Genomic DNA, 24,790 nt, shown 5'->3' on the forward strand with positions numbered 1-24,790 from the left:
TTTAATCTGCTCCTTTTACCCTCTGGTAGAGTCCTCTAGTTTCTAATCCATACTCTGTGGGCTCAGACAATCTTATTGGTTCCCATTGGGAAATCTAATTAATATTGTTTGAAGGGTGGATTTGCATGCCTTTTATTTTACAATACTAGGCAGGAGAAATGTTTCCCAATTAGATAGTTTCCATCCCCATAATACAATCAGGTAAAAGAGACAATCATTGTACATAATGCCTGTTTAAATATACCAATTATCTTATAAACTTTTACCTAATTTCATCAACATTTGAATATACCTATTTCTAGCCTTCATTAGACTTAACAAGTTTTTGTTTTACAATACTCGGTAGGAGAAATGTTCCAGAGCCAAACATATTCATTTCTATTAAATATTCAGGTAAAGGAGAGAGGACTTCTTTCCTGCTTAAACATTCCAACTTTTATAATGTTATTAACCATTACATTTTTATATTCCCTCAATCTAATGTGGCCCCAGTCAGGGCTTCACCAATGGGCTTTTGTACCACAGTGTGTGGGGGGGGGGTGGGGGGGGTGGGGGGGGATCTTGGTCCTGTATCAAGGAGTAACTTGATTAATCCGCCTAACTGCTGCCCCAAACTATTGTTGGTCAGGTTTCTCATTGTTACCTCTGCCTTCCAACTTTTAAAATTTCTCCAAACTGAGGTGAGTAGACTTGTTTGTGGCCCTTTAATGCTAGGGGCCTAGGAGGAGGCTCTGTTGGCCCACCCACCTTTTGGTAGTGCTGAAACGGGACAGCAGTGGGTCAGGGCTGCTTGTCACCAGTTGACTCAATTGAGCAGAGAGGGTTGAATCGTATATGAGTGTTTATTCCAATATTGCTGGCAGTATGGGAGAGCACTAAGGTCATTCTGTGAAAATCTGCTCTCCCACCGCCATAAGCCAGCTGCTTATATTTGGTAGAAGGACAAAGATGAAGTGGGAAAGTAGGAATTGCAGGCATGGGGAAGTAGTGCTGGCTGCCGGTTACAAAAGGCAGGTGCCTCAGGGACTCCATTGTTTTGGCAACAAGGCTGTTAATCTTCCCATGCTGATGGGCAGTTCTCAGAACTCCCTCTTTCTCCCTCTCTCTGAAATCAATAAAGATATATTTAAAAAAGAAAAAAAAAAGAAAAAAAGGAAGATGGACCACATTCCCAGGTTAACCCCCATGTCCCAGGGATACAGCTCTCAGCTCGCTAGAAGGTGCTTTCTCTAATCAGAACAGAGCAATCACGGTTAACAGAGCACGGTTAATATTTTTGCCCCAACAGTGCTGTATTAAAAGCTTTGTTTTAACCTCATTGATGTCTGTTTTACTTATCCCACTTCTTAATAACCATGTAAAGATTTCCACTCTGCTAGGACGAGTCCCAAGACGCTTCCCTCTCTGTTTCCTCTTTCATTTTCTCCATTAATATTTGTTTCATTCACCTTATTTCTTGTCAACATAAGAAATGTCAAAACCTGTAAGAATTTTTATGAGTTTATTTTAGCCAAACTGACAACAATTGCCGGGAAGCAAAACCTCAACAGAATGAGAAAATGCTCCAGAGAATGCATTTTGCACCTTATTTTATATATTACAGTCAAAGGAGGAGGCATAAGGAGGCTTACATGAAATCCATTAGGAAGTCAGGAGAAAGCAAAGTGGAGGGTCAGGGGGAGACTCTGGGGTTGAATAAAAAGAAAAATGTTAGCCCAGCTGGTGTGGCTCATCAGTGGAGCATCAACCTAGGACCCAGGAGATGGAGGTTCAATTCCGGGTCAGGGCCCATGCCTGGGTTGCAGGTTTTATTCCTGACAGGGGTGAGCAGGAGGCAGCCAATCAGTGACTCTCATCATTGATGTTTCTGTCTCTCTCTCCCTCTCCCTTCCTCTCTCTGAAATCAATAAAAATATTTTTTTAAAAAGAAAAGACACATACCTCTTTTACTAGGTGGGTGCTGGATAGTCAACAGTCAACAGTTAACATGATAACAGCAACCAGTAACAATGGGAGGATTGTGATCTCTGCTCTGGTGGTGGTTGTGCTTTGAGGGGTCTGGAAAAAGGGAAATTACTTTGTTAGTGCAAAAGTATGTTATCAGGTATGTTATCGTCAATGCAAAAAGATAGACAGGCTCAGTTGAGATTTACCTTTGTTAGGAAAAAATACTGGCCTAGGACATGACTACCTGCCCTGACTTCCTAAGTTTTCATTTTAGACCATCCTATGTGGTTCCTTTAGGTTTCTGAGTTTGTAAGGCCACCAATGCAGGCCTCCCCTGAGCCTGTTGAGTTTAGTAGGTAGCCCCTTTTCATCCATGTTCTTATTAACCTTTTAAAAATTTCCACCTTGTTGGGAAGAGACCTGTGACTCTGTCCTCAGCCTCTCACTATTCTCTCTGTTCTCTTATTAACCTAATGTTATCATCTGAAAGACCCATGAGGAGAAGCTAAGACAGCAAGTTCAATAAAACTTCCCAAATTGCCTTTGTTAGGTTAGTGGTTTTATTTCTCTATCGACATATTTTTAAAAATTTGATCTTGCTATAGGCCTGGATAAAACAATTGTTTAAAATAAGAATTCTCTAAAAAAAAAATTCAATTTAGAATTTTTTTTTAATTCCAAGTGTTATAGGTGGGGAGAGCTCTTTATTCCCACTGGTTGCTGGTGGGAGTGGGCTTCTTGTGGTAACCCGAGAAAAGGAATTTTCTGACTTACCCAGGAGGATTATATATTGTAGAAAGATTTATTTCTATGGAATTACACCCCTGAGTTTCCAAGATCCCATTTCCCTCAGTCCCACGATCAAAGAAGTGTCGCTGTGGCTTCAGCAAGGCTAGGATCCAGGACCTTGCCCTGAATTTTCGTTTCACGTTGGAGGAGTGTCCAGTCCAGCAACAGGCTAGCTTATTTTGTGTTCCCCACTGCATCCCATCAGTCCATTGCACGTAGGGCCACATGGCTATGTAGGGAACATGGGCGAATGCAAAGAAGCAGGAGCAAAACTAAAGGAACCAGAGAGCTGAGAGCGCAAGCTCCTTTGTCTAGGGGATTATGTATTCCCTAATTTTCATGGGCTTGCAGTGGCCTTGCCCACTCTGGCCAATGATCTTTTTTCCCAGGTTTGACCGACAGGCATCTTCCCTGTGCCAGGCGGGCTTCACTGCGCATGCATCTTTCTCCCCTTTGTGGACCCCTTCCCCCAGGGATCTGTGGTGAATGGGCCAGTGGTTCCCTGGGGAGTATGAAACGGCAGCTTCCAGGTTAAACTGCCCAAATGACATGTGTATAACGTCTGGTCTCCCCCTTGGCTCCTTTCCTATTATTAATGCCTTGCTAACGACAATGGTATCAAAATGATTCATCATCTGGCCAGTGATGGTAGGATCTATTAATCTCAATAGCAATTCAAACCAATAAGCCTTTTTACAGCTTAACTATGGACACAGGAGGCATCCATAAGAGAGTGTAAAGGATGAAGCCCTCACAAGATCCAGGGTTAGCCTAAGAAAGATGAAGGACCCATCTTTAAACAGCTCTTCCAAAACACAAGGAATCACGTCCCCCCTCGTTGAACAGAATAAGGTTTCAGATTCTCTAAGCTTGGATCCACAGCCTTCTCAGCTGCCCACCAGATGCATACACATCCTCCAGCTGGTGGAGATAATGACCATCTCTGGGAGGAGTGGGATCAACAGAACAAAAGTACTCAAGTCAAATCTGTAGAGCCGTGTCTGCCCAAGAAACTAGTTTCACCAATATTTTCTCCTGCTAATCTAAATTTAGAAAGAGAAATAAAGATTCTCACCATTTTGCTTTCATTGGATCCATCAGACAGAGAACTGGGGGATGCTGATATGGTAAGAACTCTTACCTTCATCAGCCTCTGTCAGATGACCCAGGTCCCTATATCTGCAGCAATCCCAAAGCGAGCAGTATCTAGCCAGTAAAGTCTCCTATCTGGCTCACAGAAACTGTTGGGGAGGAAAAAATAATTTTCTTCCTATCTAAGTTCTTTTGGCTGGACTAATAATTAAATTAACATGAGACAGATTATCAGGAGAAAATGACGAAACTTATGTATGTACATATGAGGATTCCGTAAGACTCTGGGACCTGAGGACACATTAGGCAGTTAAGGCTTATATGCCATGCTGGAGCTAAGGAGAAGGGGAGATGTGGTTTGGAATTTCAAAGGGCAGGAAGGCAATTAACATGCAGATAGAAAAGCAAAAGTTTGGTAAATAAGTGTTTGCTGGGCTGTCTTTAACAATAGGACACAGAGGACTTTGATCAAATGGGCCTTGCTGGTCCCTCCTTGTCTATCCCATTAAACTACAGTTGTTGTGTATGATAAAAGCTCCTTTCCTAGTGGGTCCTCTATCTAAATTCTTTTATGCGGTTAGGGGGAAGATCAAAGGTTCTGAGTCTTTTGTTTCTTAAAAATAGATTAAAAAGAATCCCTATCCCAAAAGGCATATTTTGGGGTGGCAAACTCAGCTTCCTCAAACTGGCTTGGGAACTGGGAAACACTTCTTCCATGTTTACACTGTGTACTTTGTATTTTAACATGATGACTACTTGTGTGTTTATCTGTCTCACACAGTGTCTTATATGCCCAGTACCTGGTATGAGGCTTATCTGTGGAAGACAGTGAAAACACGCTCATTTAAAAGTGAGCACTACCCCGAAGGACTGACGCGGCAGTCAGGAGGCTCGGTTTCAGAATCTGCTCCAGCACACGCTCTTGACCTCAGGAGCTCATTTCCCTCCCTGAGCCTTGTTTTCCTCTCTGTGGGGTGAGGAGTCTTCTGGGTGATCTCCAAGGTTCCTTGTAGCTCTGAGTTCTGGGACTCCTCTTCTGCCCCAAGAGTTCACTCTTGGCTCTTTTGGCTTTCTAGGTTGTGAGAACCCACCCTCGCCCTGTTTATTCTCTGTGCTCCTGTCCCTCGGGATGTGGTGAGAAGCAGAGCCTGGCTTCCTTCCTTTAGCTGGGCGAGGACACCATCGGCAGTGGCCTTGGGCTCTCCTCAACTCCAGAATAAGAATGCCTTGAAATTCTCAGATGTTCTCCTTCTCACTTCACTTTATTTTCTGTCAGAACAGTGTAAACAGGAGGCTTCTGATCTGCCTGTCTGCATGTCACAGTATCGGTAGGAAGGTGTAGAATCTACATGCACTTAAAGGCACCCTTCCCCCACAGAAATGAGACACTCCTGGTGGCCACAGCCCCTCTTCAGAATGAAAACAGCCTTAATCAGCCCTGTGAGTATTTAATCTTAATACCCATTTATTTTTCTCATGCTTCTCATATTTAGTCAGCACATTTATTGAGTACCTAATATATGGCAGGTACTGTTCTAGGTGCTATGGACACATAAAGAACAAAGTAGACAAAATCCCTGCTCTCGGGGAGCTTATATTTTAGCATGCATGTGTTGGGGCAACCCACACAAATAAGGAACATAATGAATAAGTAAATTGTGCAATAAGCTAGGAGGTGGTAAAATACAAAGGTAAGAAAGGGGGCAGTACAGGGGAGATAAAGACCCCTGAACCCTGATGACTGGAGTCAAAGTGCGGAGGGAGGTGAGGCTGTGTGCCAGCTTTCCTGGGGGAAGAATGCTCTAGGCAAAGGGCAGAGCCCACACAGAGGCCCCAAGACGGGGCCATGCAGAGGGTGTGGAAAGAACCGTGAGGACCCAGGGTTCCCTGTCAGAACATGACGCCCAGTGCATAGTAGGCCCACCATCAGTAGTTGTTGGAGGTTAGAGCACAGGCTGCTGGGCCTGCAGGCAAAATGGCCTGCAATTGATCAGAAAGGCGCCATTTATTAAATCTACTCTGGTACCATGGGAGAAGTTGGCAGGTCTGAATTAGATGAAACTGTTTCCATCCTGGCCCACTGCTTATTAGCTTTGTGATCCTTGGCAAAGTGCTTACCTTCACACAGTTTCTATTCGTCATCTGTGCAGAAGGGCTTCAACTTGGGCTTATAGGGTGGTTGTACGGCTTCATGAAGTAACCCCATAGAAGCGGCTAACTTACCTGCACAAGCGTGCTGTGAGTGAGAGCCTGATGATGGTAGCCCCTGGTATACCCTTTCTCTGCTTTTTACGCAAGACAATTATTTTCTCTTAGCTTCAGTTTCCTCTTCCAGAAAACAGAGTATAGTCATCTCTATGCTGTCTACCGCCTAAACTTTAACAACTATCAAGTGAAACAATGTGTCAATATAGATCACAGGTTTTCAGGGTCAAGGGCTCTGTATATATATGTGTGCACACATGTGTACTATTGTGTGTGTGCAGTTATGTAGGACACATATAGTTTTTTAAATTATTCATAAATGCTTCAAGGACAAGGACACTGTATTTTTGTATACGACCTTATGCCTCCCACACATTAGATGCTCAGTAAATCCTTGCTGAATGAATGAAAAAATGCTGATAAAAATACCCTTTTCTGGATTAAATGTGTGAATCAAAATCAATAGAGCTGTTTGCTTTCAGGTAGTGGGAATGTGGTACCATTGTGAATTATATTTAGAATATATTTATGGAGGTCTTAATGTATTTATGTGCCAGGCACTGTGCTGAGCACTTTCTCATTCTAAACTGCCAACAGCCCAATGAGGTGGTACAGTTATTATCACTATTTCATGGGTGAGGCAACTAAGGAGTTAGCGTTTTGACTACACTAGTAAATGAGGGATCTGGGATTGGAATCCAGCCTTCCAGATCTAATGCACTTGGCTGCTATTCTTGTGGCTTCCCGAAATGTCACTGCCTCTCTTCATGGTCTCATCTTTCAGGATGAGGAAAGGAAGGCTGACCCAGAGGAAACTCCCGGCTCAGGTCGTCGGAAAATCTTTCTAGTAGAAGGGAAGAAAATGAAGGGGTTACTTTTTCTTACCTGCAGTGGACAATGAAGATGGTCAAAGACAAGGATTGCTTTTTGCTGGGTACCTAAGTTTGTCCCTTCCTCTTGGTCTCAGAGCGTATTAAGAACTTGGTGAAGCTATGAGAGCCCTGGGCCTCATGTTTCCCTCTTAGGTGCCCAAAGTCTGAGGCTATGTATATGTATATGTATTTGTATATGTATTTGTACGTGTGTGTGTGTGTCTGTGTGTGTGTGTATGTGTATATGCCTGTATGGTATATAGTATATGTATGCCTGGGGTGCGTGTGTGTGTGTGTTTAGGTGTGTTTGTATGTGTATCTCCATCCTGTAAGCTCAATGCAAGGGCCTCTTTCTGCAAAACCTCTCCTGACCATACCTGGGCGACACTGAGAGTTCTCTGCCTAGTGCCAACACTGCCTTGTGCATTGGCTATGTGACTGCACTTCCCAGCCTATGCCTAGTGACTGATGTTTGTGCCTGTTTCTCTTTGAGAGTGTCTTGTATCATACGAGCTTTCTTTACTTTTGCAGTTGATGCCTAATGAATGCATACTGAATGTGTAGGTGAACAAATGAATGGTGTTCATTCTACCACTGCCTACACCAGCTGGAGGGAGAAAACCCATTTCCTACCAGTGTGCACCGTGCACACCAGGATGCATGGTGCTGACCAAGATGCTCCCCCTTTCTTCCAGATCTTTGGAGGTGTTGGGCTGGACAACCAGCTGCAGTTGTCAGGAAAACCTTTCTTCTGAAGTTCTGGAGTGTTTCTCATGGTGTCTGAGTTCATGCCCCTTGCCTGCTGGCTTCTTCTTGGGTCTGTGTGGAGAAGGGAAGTCTTGGGAATTTGCTCTTCCCTGTGTTTAATTGTTCCACTACTGATGTGTCCCCTGTGATCAAGTTCCAGGCAATTACCATCCTGCTGGGTTTTGTTGCTGAGCACAGCAGGTGGGCCTTGTTTATAATTCATTTGTACCATATGGTTTAGCACCATGGGGGCTACTAATCCACACAAGTAGCCCCAGATGCCACTTTATATGGCATGTTAGGTTGGTTTTGGGGTCTAGATGTTTCAAAACTCATCCTCATCTGCTTTCCCCAAAGAGAGGCTTACCCATTGGCAGTCACAGTGCTTCACACTAATGGAAACCTGTACCAAATACCAACTCTATCCCCCCCGCCCCTCAAAAAAAGCAATCATGGTGATTTAGCCCTGGGCGATAGCAATGATTACTAGAGCAGCTCTTAATAATCTCAATAAAGTACAAGCACTGAGCACTTACTGTTGGCAGTAAAATCACCCCTAGGCTTTAAAAGCAGCCTTAGGAATAACTAACATTTTCTCCATTTTGTGGATGGGGAAATGGAGATTTGAAGAGGTTAATCATTTGCCCAACCAAGGTGACAGCCGGTAAGTAGCAGAGCCCAGACTCAAGCTCTGTCTGAAGCAGACATGAAGCTTCTGCTGCAAATCATTGTCTTCCTGCCTCCCTCTGGGGTGAATTATGTGAATGAAGCTTTATGAATGGAGGTGGAAAGGGAGAGAGAGATCTCCAACTTGCCATTCTAATTTTTTTTCTGGCATTAATATTAAGATGAGTCACCATATGGGGAGATGAGTAAGATTAAAATATTCTCTATAAGTTTCATTTATATTAATTAATCAATTATACATTTATTGAACTTCAACTAGATGGAAAACATTGTCCTAGGTATTTTATAGAAAACAAAGATAAATCTTTCATCCATTTAATAAATCTGAAACAGGAGGAGTCAGACACAGATTCTAGAGCAAAAGGCAGGGAGTGAAATGTTGGGGTTGGGGTTGGGGTGGAAGAGCTAAGAAATAACCAACCACAGATCTGATGTAGAAAAACAACCTTCCTTACTTCCTGGTGATTAAAACATTTTTTCACATATAATGTCCCCTTTGATCTTTGAACACCCTTATGAAATAGACAGGGCCAGTAGCATGTCTCCTATTTTATGGGAAACAAAGGCATAGAGAGATTTTAGGCTGTGGCCATCATCACATAAGCAACAAGTGGCAAAACCAGGTTTGAAGAGCCTGACTCCAAGCCCAGGCTCTTCTGGGGCCACTGCATTTGAGCCCACTCTGTGGCTGGACCTGGCCCGGACGTGGCTGTGCATTAAGTCTCTGTGGAGCACTGTGGCTGGCTCTGAACTGCCCAGGCTCTGCACTCCTTGGAGACCCACAAAGTACACACTTGTACTCGGTGCTTGCTACTCAGGAAGTTTCTTTTCCAGTTTGTAGGAAAATCCAGGACCCTAATGTTGAGGAAGTATGGGGTCCATTCCCTTCAGGGTCAGCTTCCCCTGCATTCACTGTCCCCTTACACCTGGCTAAGTGCCCATTAAGTGACCTCCCTGCTCTCTAGGCCATCTGGCATACCTTGGTCGAATCAGTGTGCTTAAAGCACAGCTCCCGTCCTTGCACAAAGCTTTCAATGGCTTTTTATTACCTGGCAGATAGAGTCCAGCCTCCTGACCTTGATATCCAGGGCTCTAGAATCTGACCACAATACTTATCACTGGGCCCCTCACGTACAATGTGCTCCTTATAAGTTGGTTTAGTCACTGTGCTTTGGACACCCCTTGCTTTCCCCAGCGCAAACCTGGAAGATCCCTTTCTTATCCAGCACATGCCTCAGGGCTCATCGTGTGGCCACATCTTCCAAGAATCTTACTTCCACTGTCTGGTGCCAGGGATACCTTTCTGCCTCTGTTTTCTCAACGCTTCTTCCTCACCTGGCTATGAAGGCTGCCTTACCTTGTGGAAGCTGCTTCATTACTGTCATGCATCAAAAGGCCTCCAGTGTGTTGCTTTACTTTGATTTTTCACACAGGGTATTATACATTTCCAGTAAGCTTCTTGAGGGAAGACAGCACACCTGAGAGTTCTGACAGCCCAGCAGAGCTGAGTGTGTGCAGAGCCAGAACGCATGGGATCCTGGCATAGTGCTGCAGAGTGGCTGGGGCCTGGGAGGTGTGCCTAGGCCCTGCCCGAGGCACAGCACTGGCAGCCTTTCCCCTTCTGGTAGTTGGAGCTGGGCTCGCATGGCTATATACCCTGTAGGGGGCTGGGCGTTGAGGGCAGGATCAGTCTGTTGTTTAGCTAAGGAAGCCAAGGATTTTCCCCAAGGTCTCCCTGAGACTGTACAACGTAGAGTATAAAGCCTTCAGCCATGGGCTTCCAACCTATAGACTCAGATGGCTCTGCCTGTGGTTTCTGACATCTCCAGATGTCAGAGGGAAGAGGGAAGGTGATGGGGCTTTGACAAGCTGGGTGAGAGCTGTGCTCTCCTCTGTGGTCTGTGACAAATGTAGAAACCCAGGACAGCTGCTGCACACTAGCCAAACATGGTGGTACCCCCAAGGTCCATCCTGAGGGGGGGCCCTCATCTCACCCAGGGCCCAGGTTCTGGCCAAGAGCCAGAGTGCCTCATATGTGTGTGTGTTTGTGTGTGTGTGTGTGTGTGTGTGTGTGTGTGTGTGTGTGTGTGTGTCGGGAGGAGGAATGCTTAGAGGTGAGTACTGCGGCAGAAGCTGTGGAAGGAGCGAGGGAGGAGGTGAGTGTTGGGGTTAGACTCTAGCTGGGAGAGGAGCGTGGTCACGGTCCAGGGTCAGCTCTGAGCAGCAGTCTACCTTATGCTTTTCTGGCAGCCAGAGCACCAGGGCCATTGATGAGTGGACCAGAGATGCTGCAAGAGACCTGGGGCGGCCCAGCAATCACTGAGCACTTGAACCTGAGGTGCAAGTATCCTCACTATATAGAGGAGGGAACATGGGCACAAGGGGTTAAGTGACATGACTAGGTCTTAGAGCCTGTCATTGAGAAAGTGGGATTCTTTACTCTTTTTAAAAAATTATTAACTAGATTTTTAAATTGAAAAAGCAATTCAACCTCTTAGTTTAAATTGCAAACAGTAGAGAATACTTTAGAATGAAAAGCAAGTTTTCCTTCTACTCCTGATTGCAATTGTAGAACCCCCTCTCCAGGGGGCAGCTGCCACAAGAATTTCTGTTCTCTGCTCCTCACAGAGCCTGGTGCCAGTCTTTCCCTAAGCCAATGGCCATCAGTGCTGATGGAACTGGACACAGCACAGAGGTGGAATGGACCACACATGTGCTCCTAGACTGTTTCCAGAGCTTGTGCTGAGTGTGGTTGATACAAGTGGAATAAGGCCATCGCTTTGCATTTTGAAGGGGATACCACTTACTTTGTTATGGACCTTTATTAATATCTAGCTTTCCTGTTTTCCTTAATACCCCCCTCCTCGCCCACCCCTTGGAGTGCGGGGGGTAGTCTGGGGCTTCCCTGAGAGGAATGCATACACCTCACCTGCTCTGGCCAGGACTGAAAAAGCAAAAAGGAGAAAAAAAACGCAGGGTCTTACTTTCTGATGATGGTGACTGAGACACCGGCAGGATGATGTACATGTGAAGTGACCGAAGACAGGACAGATATGGTGAGGTCTCCATGTTGGTGTGATGGGGCCTGGCCAAGAGCCAGGGGTTCGGTATGTTCTATGTTTGTGACCCAGCAGCCCTAAGGTCAGGACTTGCATTTTCATTGCTAACATCAGTTAGAGCATTTCCCCCTCCAACTTTGACCTCAGTGGAGCTGGACATTTTCTGTGTACCATCATGCATGAGTCTTCAGCAACCATCTCTGGCTTCAAATGGTTGAATTCTGAGTGCATCTCCCCTCCCTCATCACACCACATTCTGTTCTCCAGGTTGCGTAGCTCAGCATTTTTCAAATCTCTCAATGGAAGGTTGCAGTGCACACAACCTCACTCCAAGGCAGGACAGGCTTCTCCAGGAAAGTGCCTCTCCTCCCAAACACTGCATGGACCCTCCAGTCTTTCTCCCCTGCTCATTCTGTTTCTCTGCAACGCTCCTGCGAGGTCTTTCTGCTCTAAATTTGTTACAATGGCTCCAGCACTGGGCTGTTTTATTTCAAGGCCTCTGCTCATCTGGTTTGGCTCCCCAGAGGGCTCAAACTGATGGCCTCCCATAAGTGCCAGGGACAATTTTCACCATCCGGATCCAGTCTTGCCCTTCATGTTTGACCCTGTGATCCTCTTCCTACTTCCCATGGCTCTCTGGGACCGATGATTAACTCCATCTTACCTCTAACCACCTCTTGCAACAGAAAGGAGATATAGATGCTGCAGCCTCCTTACCTTGTCTGTGAAGGATGCTGGGTCTAGTATGAGGTTGATGGAGGTAATCAGCTGTAGACATAGAGCCTTATCCTGGACCTAGGGGAAGAGAGAGAGAGAGTGAGGGGATGGAGACTGGTCAAAAACACGAGAGATACACAGAGAAGATGCTCTTAGCTTTCCAGCCTCACGGAGTCCCTGCCACTTCCAAAACTCAATCATCCTGAATCCCACCTCTGGGTCTTCTGGGTCTTCACATCTTTTCTTCTGTCTGGGATATCCTCTCTGCACACCCTGGCTCCTTCAAATAACTTGGCCAACTCAAGTCGAACATTTTTCTTTTCATCTTCAGAGCCACCTTCCCTTACCATTTCATGAGATCCCACTGCTACACACTCTATATAACATCCTGTACTTTTCCTTCACCATTTGTAATTATGGCATCAGCTACTTGGAAATGGGATTAATATCTTCTCCCTCGACTATAAGCTCCACAAGGGCAAGAGCTGTATATGTTCAGTAAAAATGTTTGTTGAATAAAGGATAAATCATGTATATATTTATGTGCTTTGTCCATCTAGCTTAAAAGAAAAATACTTCACTCCTCTGCAAAGTAATGCTTACCCATTGTCTCATTTGATCCCCTTGGCATCCTGTAAGGTAGACAGTGAGGTGTCATTTCCTCATTTTACAAAAGAGGAAATGGAACCCACCAGAGGTTAAGAAACGGGCCCAAGGTCACACAGCTCTCCACCTCCAATCTGATTTTTCTCCTAGGCCAGGCCGAGTCTGGGTGAGGAAGGAGGACTGACTTCTTCAGGGAAAGCTTCTGGGATGGGTCACTTGGAGCAGCATTTGGAAGTGAAAAGGCTGTGGATTAATATTAGCAAAAGGTGTGGAGGCCATCATATGGAGAGAAGATGTGGATGCAGGCCAGCGTCTGTGTGAAAGGGCTGAGGGAGGCTGGAGTGGGGATGGATAGGAAAACAAGGACGCTCAGGGTTACTGAATGCATTACAACCACAACCTCTGGCAGCAGATCCTCCAGGCAGGCGTTGTCACCCACAATTAGTTCTAGATTGAAGCTCTTGGAGGTTAGGTAACCAGCTTAAGGACACATGGTGGCAGCTGGGATTGGAAGCCATGGACATTTGCTCTGGCCCCTGGTGAGGAAGATTGTTTAGAGGTGGGTTGAGGGCTTCAGTCTGAAATCTACTGGGGAGGTGGCTTAGAGGGGGAAAAAGACTGGGGATTCCTTATGTCCTGCTCATTGGTACCCATGATTGGGAGCAGCTATCCCACGTCCTGAGTGCCAGCAGATACCTGTGGTTGCTGTGTTCCCTGAATATCTTCCTCTAAAGTCAGGCTAGGCTGAGCCAGCCACTGCTCTTCAGTTTATCCTGGACCATTGGAGCTGTTCCAGCCCTCAGGCCAATGCCAAGCACCCGGCTAACCTTCCATGTTGTAACTCATCACAAATTCCTGGAAGCATCTCCTGGTGGTAAATTGTACAGGTTGAGGACACCTGGACTGATCATTTTGCCAAAGGACACCCTGGCTTCATTCTTCTGTTGTTGCCCCACTCCCAGTTTGGCAAAATGTGCAGATGAGCCCTAGACCTTGTATTTCACTTTCTTCTTTTTCAACATTGTGATAATTATTATAATCACATTCCAACATTCCTTCAAGTGCCAACTAAGTGCCAGGTTCTGGGGTATGTGGAGAGAGCCAGTGTACAGAGTATTAGGTGAGAGTGGGCCCTGGAACTGACGGCCGGGTCCCTCCAGGGACCACCTGAGTGACCTTGACAAGTCTCCCTCAACCTCCCCGCCTCTGGGGTCCACATCTGCAGGAGGGAGAGTGAGTCTCTGCCTCATCGGGTTCATCAGAGGAGCAATGAGTCTGAAATAGTACTTTGCACATAGTAAGTAAATATGCAATAAATATTTGTTATTATAGTACAGTTCCTAGAATTTAAGAATTTCAGAGCTTAAAAGAACCTTAGTGATCACCTAGTTTACCTCCCCCATTTTACAGATGAAGGTGAAGCTCACAAAGGTGACTCCCAGAGCTAGTGAACACCCAGGCCTCTGCCTCCCAGGACAGGGCCCACATCCTGGCATTGCACTGCATGTTGCCAGGGAGACACTTACATGTGCTTCCCAACTCTATTAGGTCACAAAGGCTGATTCTCTTTCAAGGAGGCCACAGGGCCTAGGGCCCTGTCCAACTGTGTCCTCAGTTGCATGGTGGCCTCACTCCACTGCCTGGCCACCCACCATCCTGCATACTCCATGCAAGCTGTGGCTTCTGCTAGGAGTTTCTTCCAGCTAGGAGTCAGAGCAGCAAAGGTGCCCACGTCCATTTGTCTTGAGAGCCTGGAGCATCATGAGGAGTAATCAAGATCTTGTTGCCCACAACCGAGAAAAAACCTGTAATCTGGCTGCCCCTCTGATTTCCTCTGTCCCCCCTGCCACCAAACACCATGTGGTGGCTGTCAGTCTCCCCTCAAACACACCCTGAAAAATTATGATTAATGGTGTAATAGCCCAATGAAGATGAGACAGAGACCAGTGGAAGGACTGTTGGCAAGTCAGGAGAGGAGAAGCCATTTAGCACAACTGGGCTAGGGAGTTCAGATGTGCTCATTGCCTGAACAGTGTGAGCTATTGGCAGGTGGTACCTGTCTGTGCGTGTCATGCAGTGCTGGTTGGAATCACCAAACAGTAATTGAGTCTCTGCTCAGTATAAGCACCCTGGATAGGCTCTCATATAGCAAGTGTGTTAGGAAGACATGTGCCTAAAAGAGGTGTTTCCCTGCCCCCAGGAGCTTTCAGTCTGATTGTAGAGAGAGGGCATATGTAAGTGCAAAGTTAAATAGCTATTCATTCACTCATGTACACATTCAGTGATGCTTATTGATAATGCATTGCACCGGGCACTATTCTAGGTGCTACAGGTAGAGCAGTGAATAAGAGGAAGAAGGCTCTGCCTTGTGGAGCATGTATTCAAAATACCAGCACAGAAGAGGGGCCAAGGGCACTTAGAGACATTAGAGGGCCTTCTAACTTGAGGAAGCTGACCAGTCTTCAAATTTTGAAAAAATGGAAATTAGCTTCCCCTTCTGGAAGAAGTGGAGATATCTGATTTTTGGTGTTTGGTTGAGACATCTTGGGCAAGTAAATGGTAAGCACTCTGGTCTTCGCCAGTGTGGCCCTCGAGGGCTTGCGTGGCAGTGTGTGATCAGACATCGCCACCGCTGCAGACGGAGAGCTGGGGTCGGAGAGGAGAGCTCAGACCATGGGAAATGGGACCTGGATTTTAAATTCATGTGGTCAGGGACTCTGAATGTAAGTCATGAGTAAATACTTCATGCTGACAGAGCCTTTTACACACATATTATCTGATTGGATTTTTTCATTATTTCAACAGATATTTTTTGAGTGCCTACTATGTGCCAGCCTGTGCTAGGAACTGGAAACACAGGTGGAAAACTCCGACATGTTCCCTGCTCTCCTGGTGCTCATCACTGCATGAGGTAGGCATTGTATTCCCATGTCATCAATGAGGAAATGGGCTCCAAGATGCTCAAGAGTATTCCCTTAATAAGATCCACAGCCAGACCCAGCCTGGTTCTTGTTCCTGTTGGGCCCTAACTCTGCTCTCATTACAATGGGCGTGGCTATCCTGCTGTGTCAAAATAGTGTCCTCAGCTGCACAGGAATGTTCTGTTTTTAGACTTTCCACCTTCTGAGTTACCTAAAGTACAGGGAGGGAGGGAGGAGTTTGCCCTTGATCCCTGATGCAATGGAGAGCTACCCAACACTTTGGGGCTGGGGTGTGTCATTATCAAGTTTACATTTTGGTAAGCACCCTGGCTGCTGTGAGGAGAGCTCCTGGAGAGGGAAAAAGCAGAGGGAGGGAGACCAAGAAGGCTGCTATTGCAGAGGTCTGGGTTATTGCTGACAGATGCCTGGATTGGAGAGGCTCAGTGGCAGTGGGGAGAAGGTTATGGTGTTCACGAGGCAGAGCTATCAGGACCTGGTGATTGATAAGATGGGCTGTGGGGAAGGAGAAATCTAGGGTAACTTTCAACTTTCTGGCTTGGGTGCCTGGTTGATTGTCATGCTAAGGAGAATGTAGGAGGAGAAGCAGCTGGTGGGAGAGGGGGAGAGGATACCTTCCCTTTACATGAGGATTGTTGGAAGCGCTGTGGGACATCCAGGTGGAGATTTAAGGAGGCAGCTAAATGCAAGTATTCTGGGCTAGAGATGCCAGTTTAGAAGCCACATCATGCAGATGGTGATAAACCATGGGGAAGGTAAAGTTCCCAGAGAGGATAACGTTAGCGGGAAGAGGATGATTATTTTTATCAAAATACTTTCAGTTAACAAAGGCTACACTGTTAGGTTTTAAGGCTAGATTCATCTAAACGTTAACGTGAAAATAGACTTCAATTTTGTGTTTTTTGATAAAGAATCTGAGAGCGTCATCTTTCTGCTCTTGAGCCTTATAAGCATGTAATGTGATGGTTCTTTTTATTTCTGAAACATCGAGTGGGTGTGAGGAGGTGAGATGTCATTAAATAAAGGCTTAGGAGGAGATTATTCCTCGTCATTGTGCCCTGGGTCACACAGCGAAGGCCCAAGAGCAGGCCTGGACCCCAGCCATTGATGTCCTTACATGTGCTCTCCAAGATCAGCCAGGCTTTAAGGCCATGAATGACACAAGTCAGGCCTGAAGGAAGTGAGTAGTTCTGTCATCAAATAAAATCTACACACACTAATCTGACACCTCTTTAGCAATCTGCATAATTACTATGCAGCATACTGATCAGGGGTAAATGGAAGGCATTCAACACAAATGATTATATTTAATATTACTTTTATATAGCCTGACCAGATTTTCACAGTTCTTTCCTCTTTGACGGTTTATTCATTTATCCACTCTACAATTATTTATTGAGACCATAATATATGCCAGGCACTCTTCTGGGACCTGAGGAGACACAAATACAATTTCTACCCCCTGCGCCTCCTCTGTCAAGCTTGCATTCTGGTGTATAGACAGACAATCACTGAACAATCGATTTCATCCACACAAGGATGTGAAGCTTCCCTTGCCCCATTTGCTGTCATATGTCCCAGCACCAGCACCATGAACTGAGGGACAGAGGTTCTAGGCCTGACTTGCCAACAACATAGTTGTCTTTGCCCTTTATTTTCCTGTCTCCCTACAGGAGACAATTGCTTGGGGCCTTCTACTCATTGAACAACTATGTACTGTGCACCTATTTTGTATAAGTAGACTCTGAGGATACAACAGTAAACTGGAAACAGTCCACATGCATCCCAGGTGTAGACATGTAAACGCAGCAGCCACAGAGGGAAGAGTCCTGGTGTCAGAGCCACTCCAGGCTGCTGTGATGGCACATAGAGAGCACTTGACTGGCAAATGGCAGAGGTTAGAGAGAGGAGCATCCTTCAGGCAGAGGGAACAGCATGCACAGGAAACCACAAGCTGCTGGGTGTGGCTGGAACATTGAGTGTGTGGGGAGGTGGAGGATGTCATTAAACTAAACTTTTACTAAAGTATAACACACATACAGGAGAATGAACATTATCATAAGGATGTGGCTCAGTGAGTTTTCACAAAGTGAACACACACAGAGCAGGAAACAGAACATCACACAAAGAAGACCCCAAATGTCCCCTTCTAGTCACACCACCCCCAAGGGTAGCTACTAATAGCACAGAAGAGTTTTCTGTCTGTTTTTGTATTATGTATAGGTAGAGTCTTACTGTACATACTCTTTTGTGCCTGGTTTCTTTCTCTCAATATAATGTTTGTGACATTCATCATTACTCATTTTCATTTCCATACAACATTCTGTTGTGTGTAGATACACTACATTTCTCCATTTTGCTGCTAGACATCTGGGTAGTTTCCAGTTTGGGGGAACCCTGAGAGTGCCGCTGTGGACATTCTAGGCGTCCTCGGTGAGCACGTACATATGTTTCTATTGCATGTGTGCTTCAGTGTGGAGCTGCTGGGTCATTAGGGTACGTGTGAAGCTCTAGTAGACCAGTTTTCAAAAACAGTTCTATCCATGGACACTCCACTGACACTATACAAGAGTTCCAGTTGCTCCACATCCTTGCCAACACTTGTCATTGTATTTTGTTAAAAAGTCATTCTGGTGTATGTATACTGGCATCTTATTGTGGTTTAAAAATGCATTTTCCTGAAGCCCAATGAAGCCAAGTGCCTTTCTTAAATGATTCTAGGCCTTTGGATATAGTGGTTAGTGAAGTCTCTGTTCTAGTCTTTTGCCCATGTTTCTATTGGATTGTCTGCATAGGGGGTGGGAGGAGGAATTGTTTTAATACTGCTTTCCTTAACCAAGGGTGACCCAGAAAGCATATCCAGGTGCTCACCAGCCCCACTCTCACCCCATGATGGGCATAGCTGGCAGACTACAGACTCTGGAGGCAGGGTGTTGGAAAGGTCTCAGTGAGGGGACAGCCCACGCTGCCATCAGGGGATGCAGCCCCTTTGAGCTTCTGAGGTCCAGCTGCCCTGGGAAGGAGAGGAGTTTAGGAAGAAGGATGAAGAGAGGTTGATGGAGGAAGGATGGGGTGGGTTAGTTTTCAGCAGGTAGCAGGAGCAGGTGTGGAAACCAGCTCTTCTACAGGTCTGAACTGGGGAGGAACTGACATCTGAATAGTCCCTCCTTTAGGCAGGCCCTGAGCATGGCAGCTTCTTCTATATTGTCTTAGTCCTCAATTTAGCTTCACCAGACAAGTAGTGTTGTGTCTCTTTTACCTGTGAGGAAACTGAGTTGAGTGACCAAGAAAAGTCCTCATGAAGGCCACCAGTTGGTACTTGGAGGACTGGACTGAAACCCAGCCCTTCCCCACACCACTGCCCAGGAGCAGTGTGTGCACTGTGTCTTGGGCATTGGCATAACCCTCCAACCATGTCCCTTGCTGCTGCTTCATGGCTCCTGTTCCTTAAGAGCAGATGAAGGTCTTCCTCCCCAATTTGAGATTTTTAAAAAGTGGCGTCCTGTGAATCATTCAGCCACAATAACCGCCTGCCACTGTTTTGATGAGGAATGAGTTAGAACCTGAGCTTGAGCATAGAGAGGAAGGACAGAGGCCTGGAACTCTACATGAGCACTGATAGCCAGGGCTCTGGGGGTGGGGAGGGGAAGGTATCTGGGGTCAGTGGGCTGAATAGGTCGCTTCCTAACAGGGACATAGGTCTCACGTGCTCCCACCACTCTCTTGCAGAGTTATGTCATGCCCAGACCAGCAGGGAGCTCCATGAGGATTTATAGAAGATGCCCCAAGTCTCTGCGCCTTTGGTGCTGCTTCCTGTATGGCTTGTGATGGTGGCTTGCAGTCCCCACTCCCTGAGGATTGGTAAGTGCTGCTCAGATGGCATCCCAGGGGCATCGTGGCCATGGGTGATGCTCCCTCTCATTACCCCAGGTGTCCACAGGAGACATATGACCCTGTACTATGTCACCTGGAGTTTGTCTGGGCCTGGGTGCTGGGGATGGTGCAGTTGACAGGCTCACAGCTCTAATCTGGCCAGCCTGCCCAGCTCCACTATGATGAAAATAAAGATGCTGCTAAGTCTCCATTACAGCTTGTGACCCACTGTGTAGCACATGAAAAGGTCCACTGTTAGGTGAGGAAGGAGGGTTGGAATGGCCCTGGGATTCCAAATGCAGGGCTGGAGATCAGAGAAGAGAGGTGACCTTTTCTCTGATCCATTGAAGAATGCTTCCTAAGGGTGTGCTTGGGATGAAGCCAGGGAGTCCTTTGGGTGACCCTGGCCCACTGTGCTGTAGGGCCCTTGACTTAGCATCTGCTTTCCATGGCCTGGTTCTGAAGGGGTGAGCAGGGTCACTCCAGTGATGTGTATCCCTGTGCTCTCTTCCTTGGCCTGTTTGCTGTGGGACAATGCTGCCACCTGCCTCGTCAGCGCTCGCATCCCTGGAGGGAGGCTTAGCCCCACCTGGAGTCCAGGAGTACCTGGGAAATCAAGTGCTTCTTCCCCCCAGAACTGAGCAAGGCTTGTAACTGCAGGCGGAGGCACTATTGATCTGGGTCCTGAAGACACAGTTCCATCCACAGGGACAGGGGAAAAGGGGATTTGTGTGGGTACATCAGTGGGGCACAGCAGTGGGTCATCTAGGCAGGTGGATTGTTGGTCACATGAAGGCCTCTCCAGCAGCAGGACCCCATGGGCAAGGCTAGGGAAAAGCCCCAGGGGAGCTCAAACACCAAGTAGGTAATCCAGAGAGATATCCATCTGAGGAAGGCAGGAAGTAAATACTATAAGCAAGGCAGGATCCTGGATTCTAAACTTCATCTTGAAAGGGTTAGAGTCTGATTCAGAATGAAGATGTCATGACACTGAGTCCCAGAGAATTGGCTTGAAGCTCCCAAACACCTCCAATTATGATCACGACTGTCCTGAAACCCTGGAAGTGGGAATAGGGGTAGGAAGCCGAGGCTGGGCAGAGGAAGCCAAGAGCTGAGACTCTGGCTCAGGCAGGCCGCGTGGCCAGAGGCCCAGCTGCAGGCCTTGGGCTGCTCCATGTCACCTTGCGGCACACTGCTCCACAGGTACCCAGCAGCAGTGGGTGGGAATCAGAACTGGGGCAGACAACTCCGTCTTCCTCCTCACTCCACCCTGGGTTCACCACTCTGCATCTTTAAAAAAAAAGGAACTGTAAACAAAATCTTCCCTCCCTCTTCTCCATTCATTTCCACTGAAACTCCAAAACCTAATTTAATTATGCTTAGCAACAATGCGAAATGGTTCATATCCTTAAGATGCTTAATTTATAAGATGCCTACAGTTATCAGCATTTACTGTGGGGTTTTCTCCCCTTCTAAATGAGCTTGAGCAGATAAAGTGGTAGCCCATCAATTTCCATTTGTCACCAATGGGTAGCAGAAATGGATTGAGCCAGAACTGGCTGTGCCTCAGGGCCTGGCTCTCCTGACACCTGCTCTCCTGGAGGGGAGCAGAAAGTGGAGCTGACAGGCCCCTTTCTTGCCTGCCACACCAACAGAGGGCTTCAAAGGGATCCCTCATGCTCTCAAACCCACACTTGGAGCATTGCTTGTCCAGTTCTGTCAAGACTCTGCTGACCTCAGTTTTGGTTCATGCTAGGCCACTTCCAAATGATTTCTAGGCAGGAGCCCCACTGCCTGGCAAGGTCAAACCAGGCCTAATTTTCTGCAGAGGCCAGGAAGCAGAATTAAGCCAACAAAGAGAAAGGAAAGAAAACCTGAAATAGCAATGTCAGGACTGATTTTTCTGTCTCCTTGATTATTCTGGGAGCTGGGAGCTTTCTAAACTCTCCCAGTGTTTATGGATGGAAAGGGGGTGACCATAGGGACTCAGAGAAGATCTGCAGTAGGGCAGGGACAGGAAGAGAAGTAGGCCAAGAAAACCCAAGTGGCTGGCCCTTGACAGGTCTTGTCTAGGGCTGGCTGGTAGTGTGTGGATTCTGGACTTCATGCAGGAAAAGTTTCACATGAGTCCAGGTGAATTTTAGAAGACGTTTATTAAGGCTGGGGACAGTGAAACAAGGAAGGGCTGGGAAATGAGCCCAGGCTGCTCTGCTTTGGCTCACTGAGAAGTCAGACAGAGAAAAGGGGGCCTGGACAGGTTCAGGGGGTTTGCCGGGATGACCTTCTGCTATCCATTGCTGCCCTGGTTTGCAAGCCTCCTGGAGTGCCTTAGAGATTAGGAGATGCATGCCTGTGGGGGAAGAAGAGGAGGAGGAGCGGAAGAGGAGGGGAAAGCTACGGCATGCTCTGTGGGAAGGAGAGAGCTCTAGGACCTTTGTTTTGAGGGGTTTTAAAGTCTGGGTGTTTAGGGGAGGTCTTAGGGGAGGATCTCAATAGAATATTCATCAGGTTTATGCTGATGTAGCAAAATGAGATTTATTCTCTTAACTTTATCTGTCCTTGGGTGTAGCTGGAAAATGGCACTTGTTGGATTTCTGCTGTCTCCCCGAGTAGGTGATTTAAGTTATTTGCCCTCTGGTTATGGGGAGAAGTGCGCACCATTTATTCTTAAGTGTCCTTGGTTTAGGGAAGATAGCATTTACAGATGGCTGCAAATTGCTGTTTAACTGTCTCAGTTTTCCTATTCCGCTCGCCCTGGCTGACTAGCCAGTCTCAGTTGTGCTTAGCAGTGGGCAGCTTTGCACACAAATGGCTGAAGCAGCACTCATGGTTCCAGGGTCTCCCAAGCCCTTGAAAGTCTGCCACTTCTCCCCTTGTTTGTTTTTATCTGGGGTTTCTTCCAACCTCCAGCCTCAGAATAGGCGATGAGAGTGAGAGTGCGAGTGCGAGGCTGCACAGAGGGACTGGGAGTCTCAGGTGAGTTGCCCCCTGCTCCATCTTCGGCCCAGCTTGTCAGCCTTGGAATGGCTGTGTTTCATTCACGTGAGGCCCAAGCAGAGATATAGCCAAGTTATCTATTATTCCGTCGGGTGTTCAACCACTGAATGAGGTTTGGGGTAAGAGAAAGGGATTTTATTTATGACTGTGAGGCTGCCCACAAAAATTGCCCAAACTCTCACACATTTGTCAGCCTCTTCAGTCATTGATCCGAAATGTCTTTTGATTTTGCTTTTGTCCCTCTTAGTCCTCTGAGTGATGACTTTGGGAGCCACTAGTTAATACATGCTCTGAGAAGACCCCACCCGTCTCTACAGCCCTGTGACTGAAAGGGATCATCATGATGTCTTAGGGTGGTAACGGGCTCTAAGGACTGCATTTTCCAACCTGCTTATTTCACAGATGGGGCAGGCAGCTCAGAGTGGGCAGTGATCTGGTGAAGGTAGCAGAGCAAGTAGTGGCCACGCTGGCAGCAGTCAGCACTAGGCCCCATCGGCCTCCTTGACTCCTTTGTGGTGCTCTTCTTGCTGCCCACCGGCGGGCTCCCTTCGCCACTAGGGATGCAGAATCACTTTCAGCAGTATGTGAGGGTCACTGTTCCTTGTGGTTTTCTCTCAGCCTGTTTCTGACATTAGTAAATGCTACTCTTGCCCTGAGCACATTAAGTCCTCAGTAAGTATTTGTCAGTCAAATGAATGCTAGGCTTTCCAGCATGCTCCTGTTTCAAATATACCAGAGAGGTTTCCTCCAGGTGCCGCCTGCCTCCTGTGCCTGCAGAGCTCTTCCTCCCACTCTCTTCTCTGCCTGAAAAACTCCTCCTCCTCTTCCTTCATCACTACCATCATTGGATTAAATAGCTCTTCCTTTGCAAACATCTTCCCTAATATCACCCTGTCCTTACCAGGAAGAAATCATCTTTTTCCTACCTTTCTCCCATTCTCCTGATTTCAGTATTTACTGGGTTGTGCTGTAATTGTGATGGTATTTTCCCCCCAGATGCCAAACTGCATGGGAGAGCAACCACCTCTGTGCCCAGTGCATGTAAGGGTTTTGCACAAACAGTGAGTGTAATGGGTGGATGAATCACCACCCTGGAAAGGCCTGGTTCCCAAGAACATCTTTGATGTTAGCCCATGGACCTCAAGTCCAGTACCCTGGCTGCAGACTCAGGTCCCGGCCCAGGTCAGTGCATGAGCAGGAAGCAACTGATCCATGTGCTTCTCTCACATCCATGTTTCTCTCTCCCCCCTTCCACTCTCTCTGAAAAAGCAATGGAAAAAATATCCTAGGGTGAGGATATATATTTACTTTTTATTTACCCTCACCCTAGAATATTTTATCCTAACCCTAGGAGATATATATATATATATATATATATATATATATATATATATTATTTTCTTCTGGACTTACCTGTGTGCTAAACAATGTAGACTTACTGGAGGAAATAGAAGAGAAAAGAGAGAGAGCAGAAGGAAAAGAAATGTCCACTATCTGTCTTACTTAAGAGAGAGAATAGAAATGGACTGAAGTTCCTCACTGGGTTCTAATGCGAATTTTGGCTGTAATCTAATGATTCAGTTACCCATTTATCACTTTACTCCATAAGTATTTTTTGAGTGCCAAGCACTGAGGACATGGAACTGAACAATAACAATCACCACCATGCCTCCCACCTGAAAAGGCCCTGCTCTCTACCAGGGGCTGTGCTGGGCATTTCACGTGTTTCAGGCAATCTGCATGTTATAGGTGAAGAAATGGAAGCTGGGAGATTTTAAATAACTCGTCTAGGGTTACACAGATACTGGCATCTGAACCCGTCTCCAAAGCTATCTCTTTCCACTTTGCTCTATGGCAGCTAGTATACCCCTGAGATGTTTGGGACAGCCCATTAACCACAGCAGGCATAGTAAATACACTGAGTTCTATCTGGGAAAGAAACCTAAAGATGGAAGCATTACTGCTAATATTGTCTTTTGCTTTTCTTTGATTGTTTTATCTACAAATAATTTCCTAAGGGCAGGAAGTCCATCTGATGGATGGAAACACTGAGGCTTGGGACTCCAGAGGCTCACTCATGGTGGTAGTATCCTGCTCGTGAGGTGGCATTAGACACATGGCAGGTTGTCAGAGCAATTGAATCTCTTTCTTGTTTAAGGTTTCCCTGTATGGCAAAGCAGCAAGAACTTGAATTAATTTGACACTCTGTCTTACCAGGACCCCCAAGCACTCTACAACTTCATTTTTTACCTAGTTGCTT

At 46.5% G+C, this 24,790-nt stretch overlaps 1 protein-coding gene across 2 annotated transcripts in view; it reads left to right on the forward strand.

Moving 5' to 3' along the window:
- The window catches only part of GRIK4 (glutamate ionotropic receptor kainate type subunit 4), a 428,146-nt gene that overhangs the window by 128,558 nt on the left and 274,798 nt on the right, over positions 1-24,790 (forward strand). For both annotated transcript variants that reach the window (XM_087828477.1, XM_016217418.2), the window contains exons 2-3: positions 15,527-15,632; positions 19,390-19,521. In XM_087828477.1, coding sequence (XP_087684603.1) covers positions 19,440-19,521 — 82 coding nt within the window. In that variant the 5' untranslated portion in view covers positions 15,527-15,632; positions 19,390-19,439. The remainder of the gene's footprint in view (positions 1-15,526; positions 15,633-19,389; positions 19,522-24,790) is intronic.

Source organism: Miniopterus natalensis, chromosome 20 (genome assembly GCF_054644295.1).
Source record: "Miniopterus natalensis isolate mMinNat1 chromosome 20, mMinNat1.hap1, whole genome shotgun sequence".
In the NCBI taxonomy this organism is placed as follows: domain Eukaryota; kingdom Metazoa; phylum Chordata; class Mammalia; order Chiroptera; family Miniopteridae; genus Miniopterus; species Miniopterus natalensis.